This window comes from Dipodomys merriami, unplaced genomic scaffold (genome assembly GCF_024711535.1).
Source record: "Dipodomys merriami isolate MVZ:Mamm:240054 unplaced genomic scaffold, mDipMer1.0.p SCAF_184, whole genome shotgun sequence".
In the NCBI taxonomy this organism is placed as follows: domain Eukaryota; kingdom Metazoa; phylum Chordata; class Mammalia; order Rodentia; family Heteromyidae; genus Dipodomys; species Dipodomys merriami.
In genome coordinates, this window is record NW_027203204.1 from 910,176 (window position 1) to 928,467 (window position 18,292).

Here is an 18,292-nt window from a genome sequence, read left to right on the forward strand (position 1 = left end):
TGGGATTTGTATGGATGTGCATATTGAGTAACAATTTGCTGTGGGTATACACTTGTCTCTATCTATCTATCTATCTATCTATCTATCTATCTATCTATCTATCTATCTATCTATCCAATATATAAATATATCCTATATTTCAGACTAAAAATGAGTCTAGCCCAGCACTGGTGGCTCACACCTGTAATCCTAACTACTCAGGAGGCTGAAATCTGAGGATCAAAGTTTAAAGCCAGACCAGGGAGGAAAGTCCATGAGATTCTTTTTTTTTTTTTTTGGTCGGTCGTGGAGCTTGAACTCTGGGCCTGGGCGCTGTCCCTCAGCTCTTCAGCTCAAGGCGAGCGCTCTACCACTTGAGCTACAGCGCCACTTCCGGTTTTCTGATGGTTTATTGGAGATAGGAGTCTCACGGTCTCTCCTGCCCGGGCTGGCTTTGAACCGAGATCCTCAGATCTCAGCCTCCTGAGTAGCTAGGATTACAGGCGTGAGCCACCAGCACCTGGCTCCATGAGATTCTTATCTCCAGTTAACCACCAGAAAACTAAAAGTGGAGCTGTGGCTCAAAGTAGTGGAGTACTACAGCTTTGAGCTCAGGCCCTGAGTTCAAGTCCCATGACCCACCAAAATATGTCTAAAAGAGCAGCAAGAGATTAAAAACCACCAATGTGAGAAAGCTTTGTTGCAAAGGACACAGAAGACAGCTTAGACTATCTTGAGACATCATCACCATCCTCCTCCAATGGACTTGGTTCCTGGGACACAGGCTGAGACCTGGGTGGTAAGTCTGAGAAAAGGGAAAAGGGAATGGGTGGATTTGTAGGGAAGAGGAAGCAGAGTGTGGAAACTTGTAAGCAAGAAGGTGCTAACAATCAGAGACTTGAGGACAATTCTGAAAGAAGGCTGGGAAAGTGGTAGTTTTGACTTAAACCCCTCTCTCTCTGTACATCATGGGGCCTGAACTTTGGGCCTGGGCACTGTCCCTCAGCTCTTCAGCTTAAGGCTAGCGCTCTACCACTTGAGCCATAACACCACTTCCAGCCTTTTCTGCTTATGTGGTACTGAGGAATAGAACCCAGGGCCTCATGCATGCACAGCAAGCACTCTACCACTAAGCCACCTTCCCAGTCCCTGACTTCCCAGCCTGACTTAACCTCTCTTAAGCTCCATTATTTTCTTTTTTTTTTCCTTCAGTGCTGGGGATCATACCCAGAGGCCTAGGCATGGTAAGTAAGTGTTGTCCCACTGAATTGTCCCATTGAAGAATTCATATTCTTTAAAGTTTTAATTATAATACTTAACTACTGGGCTGCTATGAAGATTCCATATACAAATGTATGTCTATGTCCAAACAGGCAATTCCTGTTACAGTTTTCAGTGGTACTCTGATGCACTCGTCCAGGATTGTCACCAAAGGGAATACTTGGAAATAGCCTGTTGAGCTAAACCCATAAGGAAGGCTGCAGTGTCAAATAGGTAGTGATTTTGCTAATCAAATGGACAGATTCAAAGTCTCAGCCTGCCATCCTTTTCATAGGCAACAGAATCCTGCCAGCTTCTAAATCTAGTCTCTATCATAACTGGGCACAGATCCTAGATGAACTAACAGAATTGGATAGGCATTGAGGGGCCTCCACCACCTGCCAGCTCTTCATCCGAAAGTATATGCTTAGAGGCTCCTCCAGGATGCACATAGTGTCAGAGGAGAACACAAGAAGCATCCAGATATCCTGAGCACACTGTCTTCTACCCTGAAACCCAGGGCTCACCTTCTAGCTAAAGAACCAACCTCCCTACCTTGAATTCTAGGATGCTTTCCACTCAGAGAATGTCTAGGATCAGCCACAGTGTATAAGACCAAGACTGACAGCCATAGGATACATTCTGCACTTAGGCCCTCTGAATTGGAATTCAAGTACCATCATTAGCTCTGTGACCTTGAGCAAATCACCTTGCTCTCTGAGCTTCACTTTTCCGTATCTGTAAAAGGAATATGAGAATACCTGAGAACTGAACAAGATTGTGCATGTAAGGCACTGAACACAGCCTGTTGCATAGGGAGCAGGCACTAAATGTGAGCTGCCACTACCCAAAAACTCTTCCTGGGTTCCACACGCCTCATCTGTGGCTTAAATAAGAAGCATACAGTAGGTGATCTCATTTTACAGACAGGAAACATGGGTCCAAGGACATGTCCAAGAGTTCAGGGGCTAGCTGATAGGCAGAAGCCCTGAGATCCAACTCTTAGCTAGAAACAATCTCTCAAGCTAGTGTTCTAAGAATCATCTGTGAGGCTCCAGTGCAGAGAACAAAACTGTAATACCCAAAGCACCAAGGCCTTGAGAGCAAAAAGTTTATTTGTAAATTGGTGTATTTGTAATCTGTTAGGACAGGAAGAAAGGGAAATTGAGGGTTAGCCTCTTGCCCAGATAAAGAGGAAGCAGATGGCCTGGGTGTTTAACTTAGGCTCCTACTCTGGGAAAAGGGGGAAGGGAAGATCTCTATTGCCCTGGGCAGTGTATTAAGCCAAACCTGGTGCTCCTGCAGCTAAAATTGAGACTGTACACAGTTAAAGCACAAGCTTTGAGCTAGGAAGACTGAGTTGGAGAAACATCCCCGCTGCCCACTGTGTTGAACTGAGACAGGTGGCTGAATTTTCTAAGCTGCTGTTTTCTCATCTGAAAACAGATTTGCTGTTTTGAGGCTATGAGGAGATAATGTCCCTGAAGTGCCTGCTTAAGGAAGGTGGAGATAATCCTATCAAGTCCCCTAGCTTTGAGTGCATAAGTGCCCTTATATAGTAGGGTGGAGAAGTATGGGGTGCAGTGACAGTCACTTTTCAAGGCAGGGGAGTTGTAAGACTAGTTGGTCAACTGAAGTGTGGCTGTTGCTGGTGAGCTGGCTTTCAGGAGCTTGGTCATAGATGCAGATAGTTCTTGTTCAGCAACAGGAAGATCAGTTCTGCTTTATTAAATGGCTCAAAAGTAGTTGGGCACTGGTGACTTACCCTTGTAGTCCTAACTACTTAGGAAGCTGTGATCTGAGGACTTCAGTTTGAAGCCAAACCAGGCATGAAAGACCTTAAGACTTGATCTCCATTAAACAGCAAAAAGATGGAAGTAGAGCTATGGCTCAATTGGTTGAGCACCAGCCTTGAGCAAAAAAGCCAAGGGACAGCACCAAGGCCCTGAGCTCAAGCCCCAATACCAGCACAATTAAAAATGTCATCCATTTCCCTGCAGCTGGGCGCCAGTGGTTCACACCTGTAATCCTAGCTATTCAGGAAGCTGAGATCTGAGGATTGCAATTCAAAGCCAGCCAGTGCAGGAAAGTCTGTTAGACTCTTATCACCAAAAAACTACTCAGAAAAAGCCAGAAGTGGGCTGGGAATGTGGCTTACTGGTAGAGTGCTTGCCTAGCATGCATGAAGTCCTGGGTTCGATTCCTCAGTACCGTATAAACAGAAAAAGCTGGAAGTGGCACTGTGGTTCAAGTTGTAAGTGTACTAGCTTTGAGCAAAAGAAGTTCAAGGACAGCACCCAGGCCCTGAGTTCAAACACACACACACACACAAAAGGCCACGTGCCAGTGGCTCACGCCTATAATCCTAGCTACCCTGGAGGCTGAGATCTGAGGATCACGGTTCAAGGCCAGCCGAGCAGGAAAGTCTGTGAGATTTTTTTTTTTTTTTTTGGGTCCAGTCGTGGGCCTGAACTCTGGGCCTGGGCGCTGTCCCTCAGCTCTTCAGCTCAAGACTAGCACTCTACCATTTGAGTCACAGCGCCACTTCCGGCTTTTTTCTTTTTGCTTATGTGGTGCTGAGGAATCGAACCCAGGGCCTCATGCATGCAAGGCAAGCGCTCTACCACTGAGCCACCTTCCCAGCCCATGTGAGATTCTTATCTCTAATTAACCACCAGAAACCAGATGTGGCACTGTGGCTCAAGTGGTAGAGCTCTTGCCTTGAGCTGAAGGGCTCAGGCCCAGAGTTCAAGCCCCACAATCACCACCACCACCACCACCAAAAAACAAAGAAGCTCAGGGACATAGTGTACAGGCCTTGAGTTCAAAATAATAATAATTATTATTATAATAATAACTCCATCTCTTCAAAATAACGCAAACAAACTTTTAGAGGTGACTTCTTTTTTTTTTGGGGGGGGGGGTCTGGTCGTGGGGCCTGAACTCTTGGCCTGGGCGCTGTCCCTCAGCTCTTCAGCTCAAGGCTAGCACTCTACCACTTGAGCACAGCGCCACTTCCAGCTTTTTTTTCCCTGCTTATGTGGTGCTGAGCAATCGAACCCAGGGCCTTAAGCATGCAAGGTGAGCGCTCTACCTACCATTGAGCCACCTTCCCAGCCCCTGGAGGTGACTTCTTGTCATGGGAATAGAATAGTCATTGTGTTGTGTTATTTCCCATATGGTAGTTCAACACATAAACTAAGGAGTTTATGTTTTGTTTTTCAGGGGCCTGGGCGCTGTTTCTCAGCTCTATAGCTCAAGACTACCACTCTACCATTTGAGCCACTGCGTCACTTCTGGTTTTTTGAGTGGTTTATTGGCGCTAAGAGTCTCACAGACTTTCCTGCCTGGGCTGGCTTTGAACCATGATCCTCAGATCTCAGCCTCCTGAGTAGCTAGGATTACTGGTGTGAGCCATTGGTGCCTGGCTGAGGAGTTTGTTTTATTTATTTATTTATTTATTTATTTTTACTTTAACAAGGTATTGTTTGCTCAAGGGATGGACATTCATGGGCTAGCAAGATGACAATATCTGCCTGGCCCTGGGCTGTGGCCGTGAGATCCAATTTTTGTCATTTTCCTCTATCTTCTAGGAGCAAGGGTGGTCCCAACAATGGTGCACAGCAGAGGAATATACCATGACAAAAACAGGGGCTAGGGTTGACTCAGTTACTTGTCTTGTGTCATTGGCCAGAGTTGGTTGTCCTAGACTAGGTCTCTCCTTTTTTCACCATATACCTCTCATGCTGAGAACCATCCCTGAAGCTGCAGGAGGAGATGGAGTTCCATGGAACTAGAACTCTCAGAAGACTGCTGACTGACTTCTGAAAGGCCTAAAGGCCATCTTTGGTTCCCTGGAGCCATGGCTCACTTTCACCATAATGCAAGAACCCTTTGGATTGATTTTTTTCTTTATAATGTTTTATAACTTGTGTGTGTGTGTGTGTGTGTGTGTGTGTGTGTGTGTGTGTGTGTGTGTGTGTGTGTGTGTGTGTGTGTGCGCGCTGGTATTGAAGCTTGAACTCAGGGTCTGGGCACCATCCCTTAGCTTTTCCTTCAAGGCTGGTTTTCTTTTTTTTCTTTTTTTGTTGTTGTTCTTGGGTTGTGGGGCTTGAATTCAGAGCCTGGATGCTGTCCCTGAGCTTTTGTGCTCAAGGCTAGCATTCTACCATTTTGAGCTACAGGGCCACTTTCAGTTTTGTGGTGGTTAATTGGAGATATGATTCTCAGGGACTTAACTGCTCTGGTTGGCTTTGAAACTTGATCCTCAGTCTCAGCCTCCTAAGTAACTAGGATTACAGGTGTGAGCCACTAGCACCCAGCTTCATGGCTGGCATTCTAACACTTGAACCATAGCTCCACTTTTGGCTTTTTGCTGGTTGATTGGAGCTAGTAGTTTCATGGATTTTCCTGCCTGGGATGGTTTCAAACGATAATCTTCACATCTCAGCTTTCTGAGTACCTAAGATTGTAAGCTGAGCCACTAGTGCTCAGCTTCAATTCACCCATTTAAAGTGTACAGTTCAAAGCCTGCTAGGAACATCAACCATGAGCAAGAGAAAACAGTTTTATGTTAATGACAAGAGAAAGGAGGGTCCAAGAAAGGCTTGGGTATTGCCCATCTAGGAATATTACCATCATTATGGGTTCACACCAGGGCCCAGTAGTAGAGGGCCTGGTGCCTACTACTCTTCCCAGACAAAATAAGTGCTATAAATCCAGAGAAAAAGGTTCATCCCAAATCTGGACAGACACTCCTGTCTGAATATGGTTTTTGAGGCCAAGGGAATCCTTAGGAAGCCACAAACCTGCTGTTGACCTTTCTTCTTGCTCTTTTCAGCTCTGGCTGTGGTTATCTTCAATGGTGACTGCATTCTTGAGATGGAGCATGAGCTTCAACCCTTCGGAAACATAGTTCCTTCCCCAGAAGCTCAGAGTCAGAAGGCCTCAGCTTGTCTCCCTCCTCTGTGGCATATTCCTGTCTTCTCCCAAGTGAACATCTGGCAATGAATTTGCAAGATGGTTCTGCATGCAAAGACATATGGTATCTTCACAAGGAGTCCTGGTGACTGAATGGTAATCATTCCTTCTCCCACCCCTGAGAAAACTTGGTTTGCTCTACTTGTTCTAAATTGGGACCTTCACAGAATATTCTTCTCTAGGACAAAAATAAACATGGAAAGAAGACCGAGGGTAGGACTTTTGTCCTGGAAGGTCAGTGGAGGATAAGAGCCCAGTGACTGATTTATCTTTCTCTGAGTTTTTGTAGCTCATCAGTTGTTTTGTTGTTGTTAGTGGTGGTGGTGGTGGTAGTGGTTGTAGGGCTTGAACTCTAGGCCTGGGTGCTGTCCCCGAGCAATTTTTGCTCAAGGCTAGTACTCTGCTACTTTGAGCTATAGCACTACTTCCAGTTTTTGAGTGGTTAATTGGAAATAAGAGTTTCATGGGTATTCTTCTGCACAGACTGTCTTCAAACCTCGATCCTCAGATCTCAGCCTCCTGAGCCACTAGGATTACAGGTCTGAGTCACAAGGACCCAGCTCATGCACTTGTTTGAAAGCGGTTAAGAGAACCGGAGGAATTAAGCTTTAGAAAGGGGGCTTTCTTTTTCTTTTTCCTTTCTTTTTCTTTCTTTCTCTTCCTTCCTTCCTTCCTTCCTTCCTTCCTTCCTTCCTTTCTTTCTTTCTTTCTTTCTTTCTTTCTTTCTTTCTTTCTTTCTTTCTTTCTTTCTTTCTTTCTTTCTTTCTTTCTTCCTTTCGATCATGGGGCTTGAACTCTGGGCCTGAGCACTGTCCCTCAGCTCTTCAGCTCAAGGCAAGCACTCTACCACTTGAGCCACAGTGCCACTTTTGGTTTTCTGGTGGTTTATTGGAGGTAAGAGTCTCACGGACTTTCCTGCCTGGACTGGCTTTGAACCATGATCCTCAGATCTCAGCCTCCTGAGTAGCTAGGATTTCAGGCATGAGCCACCGGTGCCCAGCCATGAAGGGGACACTTTCAACTAAAGAGTTATAGGAGTTTTAGGGTAGCTGAGCCCAGCCTGGATTATTTAGCTCAACAGCAATGATTATCCCTGGCCCTAGGATAAATGCAAAGGTATGGAATACACATCCTCATATGATGGGACCTGTGGTGCTCACTTCATGGCATCCAGGAGGCAGACGGAGACAGGAAAGAGCCAGGTACAAGGTCCATCTTTTCAGGGATGTCACTAATTATACACTTCTCCCAATTAGACCCCTCCTTAGATAGTTTCTACCACTTTTCAATAGTCTATTTGAGTTGAATCCATTGATGGATGAATCCATTAATGCAGTGAGAACCTTCATGATTCAGTCACTTCCCAAAACTCTCCCCTCTGAACACTGCTTGTACTGGTGCCAAGCTCTTAATACAGGAATCTTTTGGGGGAACACTTCATATCTAAACTTTTTGGCCCTAATTGCTGCAGAAGGAGGGCAGAGAAGAAGGCAGTGCTGGCCTGGGAAGGTGGCTCAGTGGTAGAGTGCTTGCCTTGCATGCATGAGGCCCTGGGTTCAATTCCTCAGCACCACATACAGAAAAAGCTGAGAGTGGCGCTGTGGCTCAAGTGGTAGAGCACTAGCCTTGAGCTGAAGAGCTGAGGGACGTGCCCAGGCCCAGAGTTCAGGCCCACAACTGACAAAAAAAAAAAAAAGGCAGTGCTTTGGTTTGTGCAATGAATCCTGATGCTTGTGGGGTGGGGAAGATAATAGATGTTCCAAACCCCATAGTAATCAGAGCCCCTCCACCTGCTTTGTTCTCAGGATGGGAATACTTCCCTGCTTGTGCCTAGGGCTTTACAAGGCCTACATGTCAGCCCTAACATGTCTTTGTATCTTATGTTCAGTAGAGGTAAGATTTTTTTTTTTAAGTGCTAATGTGAATAAAACACTGTGATCCTCAGATTTCAGCTTCCTAAGTAGTTAGGATTTTACTGTACGAGCCACTGGCGCCCGGCTCATTATACTTTTTGCCCGTCCTGGGGCTTGAACTCAGGGCCTTGGCACTGTCCCTGAGCTTCTTTTTTTTTTTTGTCGGTCGTGGGGCTTGAACTCTGGGCCTGGGCGCTGTCCCTCAGCTCTTCAGCTCAAGGCGAGCGCTCTACCACTTGAGCTACAGCGCCACTTCCGGTTTTCTGGTGATTTATTGGAGATAGGAGTCTCACGTTCTCTCCTGCCCGGGCTGGCTTTGAACCGCGATCCTCAGATCTCAGCCTCCTGAGTAGCTAGGATTACAGGCGTGAGCCACCAGCGCCCGGCTACTGAGCTTCTTTTGCTCAAGCATGGAACTCTACCACCTGACCCACAGAGCCTCTCTGGCCTTTCCGTGTATCCAGGGCTTCTCATGCGTGCGAGGGGAGCATGCACTCTACCACTGAGCCACCGGCACGGCCGCTAATTCTATTTTTAAGGAAAAAAATGGGGTGCTGAGATTCCCCCGTAGTGGACTGGGAAGTTTGTGACCTACCCGAGATACAAAGCATAGGTATGAATCAAACTGCATAGGGCAGTGAGCTAGCGGGCCAAGGAGCGGCCCTGAAGATGAGGACCATTTTGGCTCGCTGAGAGGCTCAGCAGCCGCTGTAGAAGGTGCTCAGGCTGGGGCGCAGTCGGCCGCACGTGTCTTCGGTGCTTACGTGCGCTCCGTGACCGCCGCGCTGGACGCGGGACCAGGGCAGAGGGCGCATGCGTATTAGCGCTCCAGTACGCGCCCCCTCTCTCTTGGCGGCCGCAGCTAAGGCTCGGGACGCATGCGCACACCTGGGGAGCGGAGGGCGGTCACCACCGAGTGGAAAGATTTGGGCGTGAACCTGAGCGGGAGTCGGGCGGGGGGACGTGAGTGCGCAGGCGCGGCCGGGGATTGAAGGCAGGCGACCGGAATCTCGGCCATTCTCATTCGGCGCTGCATCTCGAGCCCGCCGCCATGGCTGCCTACAAACTGGTGCTGATCCGGCACGGCGAGAGTGCCTGGAACCTGGAGAACCGCTTTAGCGGCTGGTATGATGCAGACCTGAGTCCGGCGGGCCACGAGGAGGCGAAGCGCGGCGGGCAGGCCCTGCGAGGTACGCGGCGGGCCGGTGGCGGTGGCGGCGCCCCGGGCCCCAGCGCTGGCTCGAGGCCCCCCGGTTGCACCCGAGCACTGTAGGAGAGGGCCGGTGCCTTACGCGGCGTCTCCGGTTTAGTTTGCTGTAGGGGAGATGGGCGCAGAATGGAGCGTGCGCTTGCTCAAGGTCACAGTGGGGAGTGGGGCTGAGCGGGGAAGAGAACGCGGGAAGCCGCCCTGCAGCCCTGGAGCTGGTTCCGGACACTGCTTGGCGAAATTTTCCCTTTGTGGTGTGAACATTTACTAACTTGGGGACGGGGTGCCCGGGGTGGAGCCACCTGTGGCGCTCAGGCCTTCACAGGGGTCCCTTAGGGCTCCTGAGGATGATGCCCGCTGCCTTATAGCACCAATCTGCAGCAAGCGGCTGCAGATCCCAGCGAAGCAAAAGGCCACAGACTGGTCCCCTGGGCAGTGCGGGCAAACCAGGCTGCGCCGGAGGCCTTTAACAGGCCTCTTGGCCCCAAGAGATTCCAAGTGCTGTGGAGAACCTGGCATCGTGCCACAAATGATGTGAACAAAATGCACCCAAGACCCAGCTGAATGAATGATTTGAGTTAATGCTACAGCAGGCTTACTCCTTAGTAACTCTTCTTGGGCCTCAGTTTTAGTTGGGAAGAATGAGGATTGGGAAGATGATTTTTCCAAGGTCATGTCTACTTAATATTAGCCCAGCGTCCTTGCCCCATTTCTTCTGGGTGGGGTAACAGTGTGAAGAGCTGGCATGCGTCTTGGCCAGGGACAGAGGCTGGTCAAAGGGTATAAATGGCAGAGATAATGTTTGCCTATCCAGTCTTGTCCCCGGAGCTGATTCTGTCTGTGATTTTGGAATGCTAATATGGAAGCATTGCCTGCTTCCTGCAATTCAAAGAATCCCTGGACTGAGATGGACAGATACCTCCACAGATGTTAAAGGCAGATCCTGCCCTGCTCTAACCTCTGGACAAAGCAGCAGCCATATAAGAGGGCTATTGATGCTTGCTTGATGTGCCTCTGGTATTTGTCCCCGCATTGACCTTTGCATCTTTCTTTTACTATATGTCGTTTTGAAATAAAGCAAAGCCGTGGAAAGCCTGGGAAATGTAATCTTGAGGGGGTATGTAAATGTTTTGAGATGATGGCCTGTGGTAAAATCATACCATGAGGCCGAGAAAAAGAAAGTGCTGGTAAAGGAGGCCATTTTCTTTAATTATCTAGCAGGAAGAACTGTTTAGGTATGCAATGGTTTGCCCATGCCTAGCCCAGGACCATGTAAATTGCCTCTGCCTTCTAGTTAACACAATCATATGGTTAACATGTAAACTAACATTTTAGAAGATCAGGTATAAGGCTAGGCATGGTGGCATACACCTATAATTCCAGCACCTGAGATGCTGAGGCAAGAGGACTAAGGTTCAAGGCCAGGTTTATCTACATTGCAAGACTGTCTCAAAAAAGAGAGAAAAAGGGGTTCAAACCTCTCAAAGAACTTGAGAAAAAAAATCTATGGGTGTCACAGATGACATTAAAGAATAAAAGACTACCCAGACAACTGTTGCTCATACCTGTAAGTCCTAGTTACTCAGAAGGCTGAGATCTGAGGATCACAGTTTGAAGCCATCCCAGGCAGGAAAGTTCTAGACTCCAATTAACTACCAAAAAGCTGGAAGTGAAGCTGTGATTCAGAAAGTTCAGAGCAAGTTCCCTGGCCCTGTGTTAAAGCCCCTGCACACTTCCCCCAAAGATTAAAAGCAAAAGCTAAACAATGAAGTCCATTATGAATAATCTAGAAATATGAAACACATAAGATAAATTATTTCTCCTGATAGTAGGATTTGTACAGTTTTAAACTTAATTTCCAGAGTAAGCTAGTGAGAACTGAGTTCCCCTGTTACTTTAAGGCTGTGAACAATAGGAATGCTGTGTGAAGAATGGAGTCCACACTGTTGGTCTACCTTACTGCTTACTAAACTTTGGTTAATGGGCAAAGTTAGAAGAGGCTCTAGCCATGTGATGGTGACTAACATATGTAATCTTAGCTACTCACGAGGCTGAGATCTGAGGATCATGGTTCAAAGCCAGTTCAGGCAGGAAAATCTGTGAGACTGTAATCTCCAGTTAACCACCAAAAAGCTGGAAGTGGAGTTGTGGCTCCAGTGGTATAAGAACAGCCTTGAGCAAAAAAGCTAAAGGACAGCACTGGTCCTGATTTAAAACTCTAATGTACGTACACACATACAAACACACACAAGAGGTTCTTAACCCTTTTGATGTTCACATTCTCTTTTTTTAATTCCAGTCCTGGGACTTGAATTTAGGGGCTAGACATTGTTCCTGAGCTATTTTATTTTGCTCTGGGCTCCATTTCTGACTAAGAAATGGGTAAGGAGTCTCATGGACTGCCCAGGCTGGCTTCTAATAGCGATCCTCAGATCTCAACCTTCTGAGTAGCTAGGATTATAAATTGATAGTATTCTTTCTTAAGCCCTAAGCAGAACTATTTTTCTCCCTGGGGACAGCTCAACTACAAGTGGAAATAATTGCAGTGAAACCTGGAGCTTTTCATCACAGGAACTGAGGCTTGCACTGTGGTTCTTCTAGTGACTCAGCCTTTTGTTGGGGAGCCATTTCTTCATTTAAGATTGGTAGGGAAATAACCATAGCCAAGTCTAGTCAGACTTCTCCCATGCTCAGTGAAGGGTTGTCTTTTCTTTTGTGGGTGGCATTAGTTTTTTAGTCATTAATCAAGCTGTCCTTTTCTTTTCTTTTTTTTTTTCCAAACTATTCTTTTCTTTTTCTTTTTTGGGTCCGGTTGTGGGGCCTGAACTCTGGGCCTGGGTGCTGTCCTTCAGCTCTTCAGCTCAAGGCTAGCGCTCTACCACTTGAGCCACAGCGCCACTTCCGACTTTTTTCTTACGTGGTGCTGAGGAATCGAACCCAGGGCCTCAGGCATGCAAGGCAAGCACTCTACCACTGAGCCACCTTCCCAGCCCCCTATCTTTTCTTGACAAGAAAATTCATCTCACATTTTATTAGTTACTGTTGCTAATGTATGAAACATTGTGAACTGTATGAAACAGCTGGGAAATTTTGTGCTGAATTTTAAAGAGGGCCAGTACTGTTGTACAGAAAATAGGAATATTTTCCTGGCATACTACATAAAGGGCCATCTCACCCATGCATGAGGGAGAATAATCCTTGAAATAAGACTGATTCATTGTAAACTATTTGTTGAGCCAACATACCACTTGATTTCCCTCCCAGCTCAATAAAGACTGTGTTGGGAGGAGAGACTGGAGAGTTTATAAAGGAACCAAACAGTACACAGCATTTACTCTTCAATGAATGGCATCTAACTCTGCTTTAACTTAATAAATAGGTGTTTTTCTCTGAGGAATTAGTCCTGTACTTTTGACTAAAGAGGAACTAAGAATTGCTACATTCACAGAGAAATAATTTCTTTTTTTTGGGGGGGGGGAAGTCTGGTCGTAGGGCCTGAACTCTGGGCCTGGGCACTGTCCCTCATCTCTTCAGCTCAAGGCTAGCGCTCTACCACTTGAACCACGGCACCACTTCCAGTTTTTTGCTTATATGGTGCTGAGGAATCGAACCCAGGGCCTCAGGCATGCAAGGCAAGCGCTCTACCACTGAGCAACCTTCCCAGCCCCAGAGAAACAATTTCATATAACAAATTGTATCAACGTGCTGTAAGATCTCTTATTGCATTGGTATTATAAAGTCCAAGCTGGGCTCTGGTGGCCTAATCTTATCAGGAGGCTAAGGCCTGGAGGAATTCTTTTTTTTTTTTTTTTAATTTATTTAATTTATTTATTTATTTTTTTTGGTCCGGTCGTGGGGCCTGAACTCTGGGCCTGGGCGCTGTCCCTCAGCTCTTCAGCTCAAGGCTAGCGTTCTACCACTTGAGCCACAGCGCCACTTCCGGTTTTTTTCTTTTTGCTTATGTGGTGCTGAGGAATCGAACCCAGGGCCTCATGCATGCAAGGCAAGTGCTCTACCACTGAGCCACCTTCCCAGCCCGGCCTGGAGGAATTCTATTCAAAGCCAGCCCAGGCAGAAAAGTCTGAGATACATCTCCAATCAACCAGCAAAATGCTGTACTGGAGGCATGGCTGAGGTAGTAGAATGTCAGCTTTGAGCAAGAAAGCTGAGAGCATGAGTTCAAGTTCTGGTAGCAGCATATATACACAAATCCCATTTTCTTTTTTGGTGGTACTAGGGCTTGCTAGGCACTTTCACCTCTAGTCCTAAAGCCCACTTTGCCAAGACTAGAAGTCTAGTAAATATTAGAAGTGACAATTTAATATAAACACCAATGGCCAGGGCTGGTAGTGTACATCTGTAATTCCTGCGATTTGAGGCTAAGGCTCAAGAATCATGGGTTTCAGGCCAGCCAGGGCTATATAGTAAGATTCTACCTCAAACACACGTCTTCCTTAGGAATTAGGAAAATGGGGATAGCCAAAAATGATGGGTGATAAGAGTTGGATTTTTGCCAAGCATAAAGCTGAGTTCACACCCTATACAAAAAAAAAAAAAAAGTTTCTTTCTTTATTTTTGTCTTTGTTGGTCAAGGGGCTTGAACTCAGCCTGGGCACTGGCCCTGAGCTTTTTCACTGAAGGCTAGAGCTCTATCACTTTGAGCCACAGTGCCACTTCTGGTTTTGTGGTAGTTAACTGGAGATGAGGCTCACAGCCTGCGCTGACTTCACACTGATCTCAGATCTCAGCCCTCTAAGTAGCTAGGATTACAAGTGTGAGCCACTGGTGCCTGGCAAAAAAAAAATTTTTTTTTCTTTCTAGATGCTGGCTATGAATTTGACATCTGCTTCACCTCAGTGCAGAAAAGAGCAATTAGGACCCTCTGGACAGTGCTGGATGCCATTGACCAGATGTGGTTGCCAGTGGTGAGGACTTGGCGCCTCAATGAGCGGCACTATGGGGGTCTGACTGGCCTCAATAAAGCAGAAACTGCTGCTAAGCATGGTGAGGCCCAGGTGAAGATCTGGAGGCGTTCATATGATGTCCCACCACCTCCAATGGAGCCTGACCATCCCTTCTACAGCAACATCAGTAAGGTAAGGGCAAACTCAGCTTTAGCCATTCTTCCCAGCATCAGAGGGTTACAATTTGGGTCTCACCATTTTCCTATAACTTTTAGTAATATATGTCTAGTGCCCCTAAGCTTCTAGTTTATAGTAAAATACTTAATTTTCCCTTTGCCAAGAAATGACTCTCACTTGTTAGAAGATGTAGTTTGTTGTACAGCTGAGAACAATTTCTTTATATCCCCATTACCATATTTTATGAAAGCCATCCATATCCCTCCCAAACTGACCTCACAAATAGAAGTGAGGTAAGCACTGGTGGGTATGCCTATAATCCTAGCTACACAGGCTGAGATCTGAGGACTGTGGTTCAAAACCAACCAGGGCAGGAAAAGTCCAAAGAGACTTCTCTCCAGTTAACCAGAAAAAGCCAGTAAGGCTGTGGTTCAAGTGGTAGAGCTGTGGCCTTAAGCAGAAGAGCTCGGGAAAAAGAACTGGGGGGGAAAAAGAAATGTATTCTTTACCTGACTTATGTAACTGTAACTTCTTTATATATCACTTTTGCAACATTTTTTTTTGGTTGGTCTTGGGGCCTGAACTCAGCCTGGGTGCTGTCCCTCAGGTCTTCAGCTCAAGGCCAGCTCTCTACCACTTGAGCCACAGCGCCACTTCGAGCTTTTTTCTGCTTATATTGTGCTAAGGAATTGAACCCAGGGCCTCATGCATGCAAGGCAAGCACTCTACCACTGAGCCACCTTCCCAGCCTAACGAAAAAAATTTTAAAAAGAGCTCAGGACAGCGCCTAGGCCCTGATTGCAAGCCCCAACACAAGAAGTGAGTTGGGATGACCTTGTTGCACAGCTTTTTTTTTTTTTGTCCCTCATGGGTCTTGAGCTCTGGGCCTGGTCCCTATCCCGCAGCTCTTCAGCTCAAGGTGAGTGCTTTACCACTTGAGCCACAGCACCACTTCTGGTTTTCTGGTGGTTTATTGGAGATAAGAGTCTCAGGGACTTCCCTGCCCCGGCTGGCTTTGAACCATGATCCTCAGATCTCAGCCTCCTGAGTAGCTAGGATTACAGTACAGATGTGAGCCACCGACTCCAGGCTTGTATAACTATTTTTCCTTTTCTAATGATATTTCTTTCCAACTGGGCAATGAGGGGCCAGTATAATGATCTCCTTCCCAAGCTCTCTCTCAGTTGTATTCTGGGAGAATGATGGCGGAATTGATACATTGTGAAAATCATTTAACTGATGTAACTACTAATAGTTGCCAAACTTAAAAGTTCTTTTTGTTGCCTAGGATCGCAGGTACGCAGACCTCACTGAGGATCAGCTGCCCTCCTGTGAGAGCCTGAAAGATACTATTGCCAGAGCACTGCCCTTCTGGAATGAAGAAATTGTCCCCCAGATCAAAGAAGGGAAAAGAGTTCTGATTGCAGCCCATGGAAATAGCCTCCGGGGCATAGTCAAACATCTGGAAGGTATGTTCATTTTTTAGAGTGGCCCTTAAGGATAATAGCAGAACTGCCATCAGTCAGGGACTTAATACAAAGGAGAAAAGGGCTAACATACTAATAGTCTCAAAGACAGTCTGTGTTGACATCTAGTGGAAAAACACCTTGTACTGCCGGGCGCTGGTGGCTCACGCCTGTAATCCTAGCTACTCAGGAGGCTGAGATCTGAGGATCGCGGTTCAAAGCCAGCCCGGGCAGGAGAGACCGTGAGACTCCTATCTCCAATAAAACCACCAGAAAACCGGAAGAGGCGCTGTAGCTCAAGTGGTAGAGCGCTCGCCTTGAGCTGAAGAGCTGAAGGACAGCGCCCAGGCCCAGAGTTCAAGCCCCACGACCGACAAAAAAAACACCTTGTACTTTTCTCAAAATGGTTTTCAGAGCTGTGACAGTTGGACCTTCTCGAGAGAATGTTATATATATAAAATCTCAGGTCCTATTAACCCATCTCCTAGGTGATTAATACTCCTAAAAATTTGAGATGCCCACTTCTAGACTTTAAGTTTGCCAATCAAAACCTACTAGTAACATCTTTAGTCACAATCTGGCTCATCTTCACAAATCTCTCAGTTTACATCCTAAGTTGTTTCACCCCTGAGAACTTAGGGCTAGGCTTTGGCAGATGTGTTATGGACTACATAAGGGTGTCTGAGATAAATCCTGCTTCACTGTGGGCTTTGAGGGCTCACTTTGGTAGATCTGGAGAGTAGTCTTTTCCTGTAATTTGCTGGTGACCCATCTAGGAACCTTGTGTACCTTCTATTGTCTTCCTTTTTTACTTTAGTTGCTTGAAAAATTGGTGGTACTGGGGGTCACTCCTTGAGGGATGGATATTTCTACAGAGCAGAATTACTATCAGATTTTAGAGTGTCTTGATCTAATTCCTGCCCAAATGCTGTGTCACTGAGGGATGTCAGTGAAAAGGTGATAATTTTACACCTTGGTTTTTACACCTGTGTTTTTACACACTGATGAGCATGGTGGCTGTTTTCAGGTCTCTCTGAAGAGGCCATCATGGAGCTGAACCTGCCAACTGGTATTCCCATCGTCTATGAACTGGACAAGAACCTGAAGCCGATCAAGCCCATGCAGTTCCTGGGGGACGAAGAGACCGTGCGTAAGGCCATGGAGGCTGTGGCTGCCCAGGGCAAGGCCAAGAAGTGAAGGAGAGCAGGCCAACTGCTACCCCTCAGAATACCTTCCCTGCCCATTCCTTCCTTTGCACCTCACACTGGCCACATCTGTACATCTTAAGTTGTAGGTAACTGCAGATGGGGACCAGTAGCTCCCATTTTCATTGTTAGCATTGTCTCTTACACCACTCCCTTCATAGAATCTAGTCAGAATGGCACCTTTGGGGTGCAGGTTTGCTGCCTGAGCCCAGGGAAGGTTCCTTTTATATTTAGGAGGGTTGAGTGATAGTAATTCCAGTTTTTCCTAGTCCTTTGTTTACTAAGGACCTGCTTGAATAGTGGTTAGGCAGGAACCCTGCCATGGTATGACCAGTAGGAAGCCAGAGTTCATTGTGAGCCAGGACCCAGTGCTAAGCTCTGATCATCAGGTCGCTGTTGAGTAGGCTTGAGTCATTCCAGTAGAAGGTGAAAGTGTCCTGCACGGTGAATTCAAAACAGCTATTTCCTCCTGACTCCAGAGGTGCTGGCTCCAGATGGTTGGGATCAATCCTGAACTACACTTTTTGTGTTATATTCACTTTTACAATAAAAAAGGGTAAATATATATATATATTTTAATAGATATATATATATCTATTAAAAAACACTGAATAAAAACACATAAGGGTTTTTAGTGACAGTTGAAATAGTCACACATGTGGTCATCAGAAGATAAGCCATTCGTCACACCAATATGGGAAAGCTTCTTGGTCTCTGAGGACAGGAATGCTTCCTGTTTCTACTTAAACCCTTCCTGCCTTGTTCTGTGGCAGTGAAATTCCTCTTAATTGTGCAAGTGTTTCACTGTCTGGTTCTGAATCATGTTCCAGTTGCTTGGCTCTGCCACATGGACCCTATACTTATTTTGAGCATAATTACTCAGTCTTTTTCCAGATCAGTGTAATAAAAGGAGTGATGTGCAATATTTCATTGTGTGATGTATTATACCTCTTGCTTTGATGCCTCTAATGCCTTTATGACACATTTGAGTTTCAGAGCAACTATTACATTCTGACAGCACTTGAGTGTGGAGCTTCTAGTACTTTATTTTTTTCTTTTTGGTTGGTCATGGGGCCTGAACTCTGGGCCTGGGCACTGTCCCTCAGCTCTTCAGCTGAAGGCTAGCACTCTACCACTAGAGCCACAGCGCCACTTCTGGCTTTTTCTGCTTATGTGGTGTTGAATCAAACCAGGGCCTCAT

The 18,292-nt window shown here is 46.4% G+C and overlaps 1 protein-coding gene across 1 annotated transcript; it reads left to right on the forward strand.

Moving 5' to 3' along the window:
• Nucleotides 1-9,066: 9,066 nt before the first annotated feature.
• Nucleotides 9,067-18,016, forward strand: LOC138830125 (phosphoglycerate mutase 1). Its single transcript, XM_070026537.1, has 4 exons — nucleotides 9,067-9,322; nucleotides 14,161-14,435; nucleotides 15,709-15,889; nucleotides 16,914-18,016. The coding sequence occupies exons 1-4, from the start codon at nucleotides 9,184-9,186 to the stop codon at nucleotides 17,081-17,083; spliced, it is 765 nt and encodes a 254-aa protein (XP_069882638.1). The 5' UTR covers nucleotides 9,067-9,183; the 3' UTR covers nucleotides 17,084-18,016.
• The last annotated feature ends 276 nt before the right edge of the window (nucleotides 18,017-18,292 follow it).

Bases quoted from the DNA above. Each gene is read 5' to 3' on its own strand.
- LOC138830125 (XM_070026537.1), top strand. From the start codon at position 9,184: ATGGCTGCCTACAAACTGGTGCTGATCCGGCACGGCGAGAGTGCCTGG. The intron at 14,436-15,708 runs GTAAGGGCAAAC...TTTGTTGCCTAG, and splicing joins TCTACAGCAACATCAGTAAG to GATCGCAGGTACGCAGACCT. The intron at 15,890-16,913 runs GTATGTTCATTT...GGCTGTTTTCAG, and splicing joins CATAGTCAAACATCTGGAAG to GTCTCTCTGAAGAGGCCATC.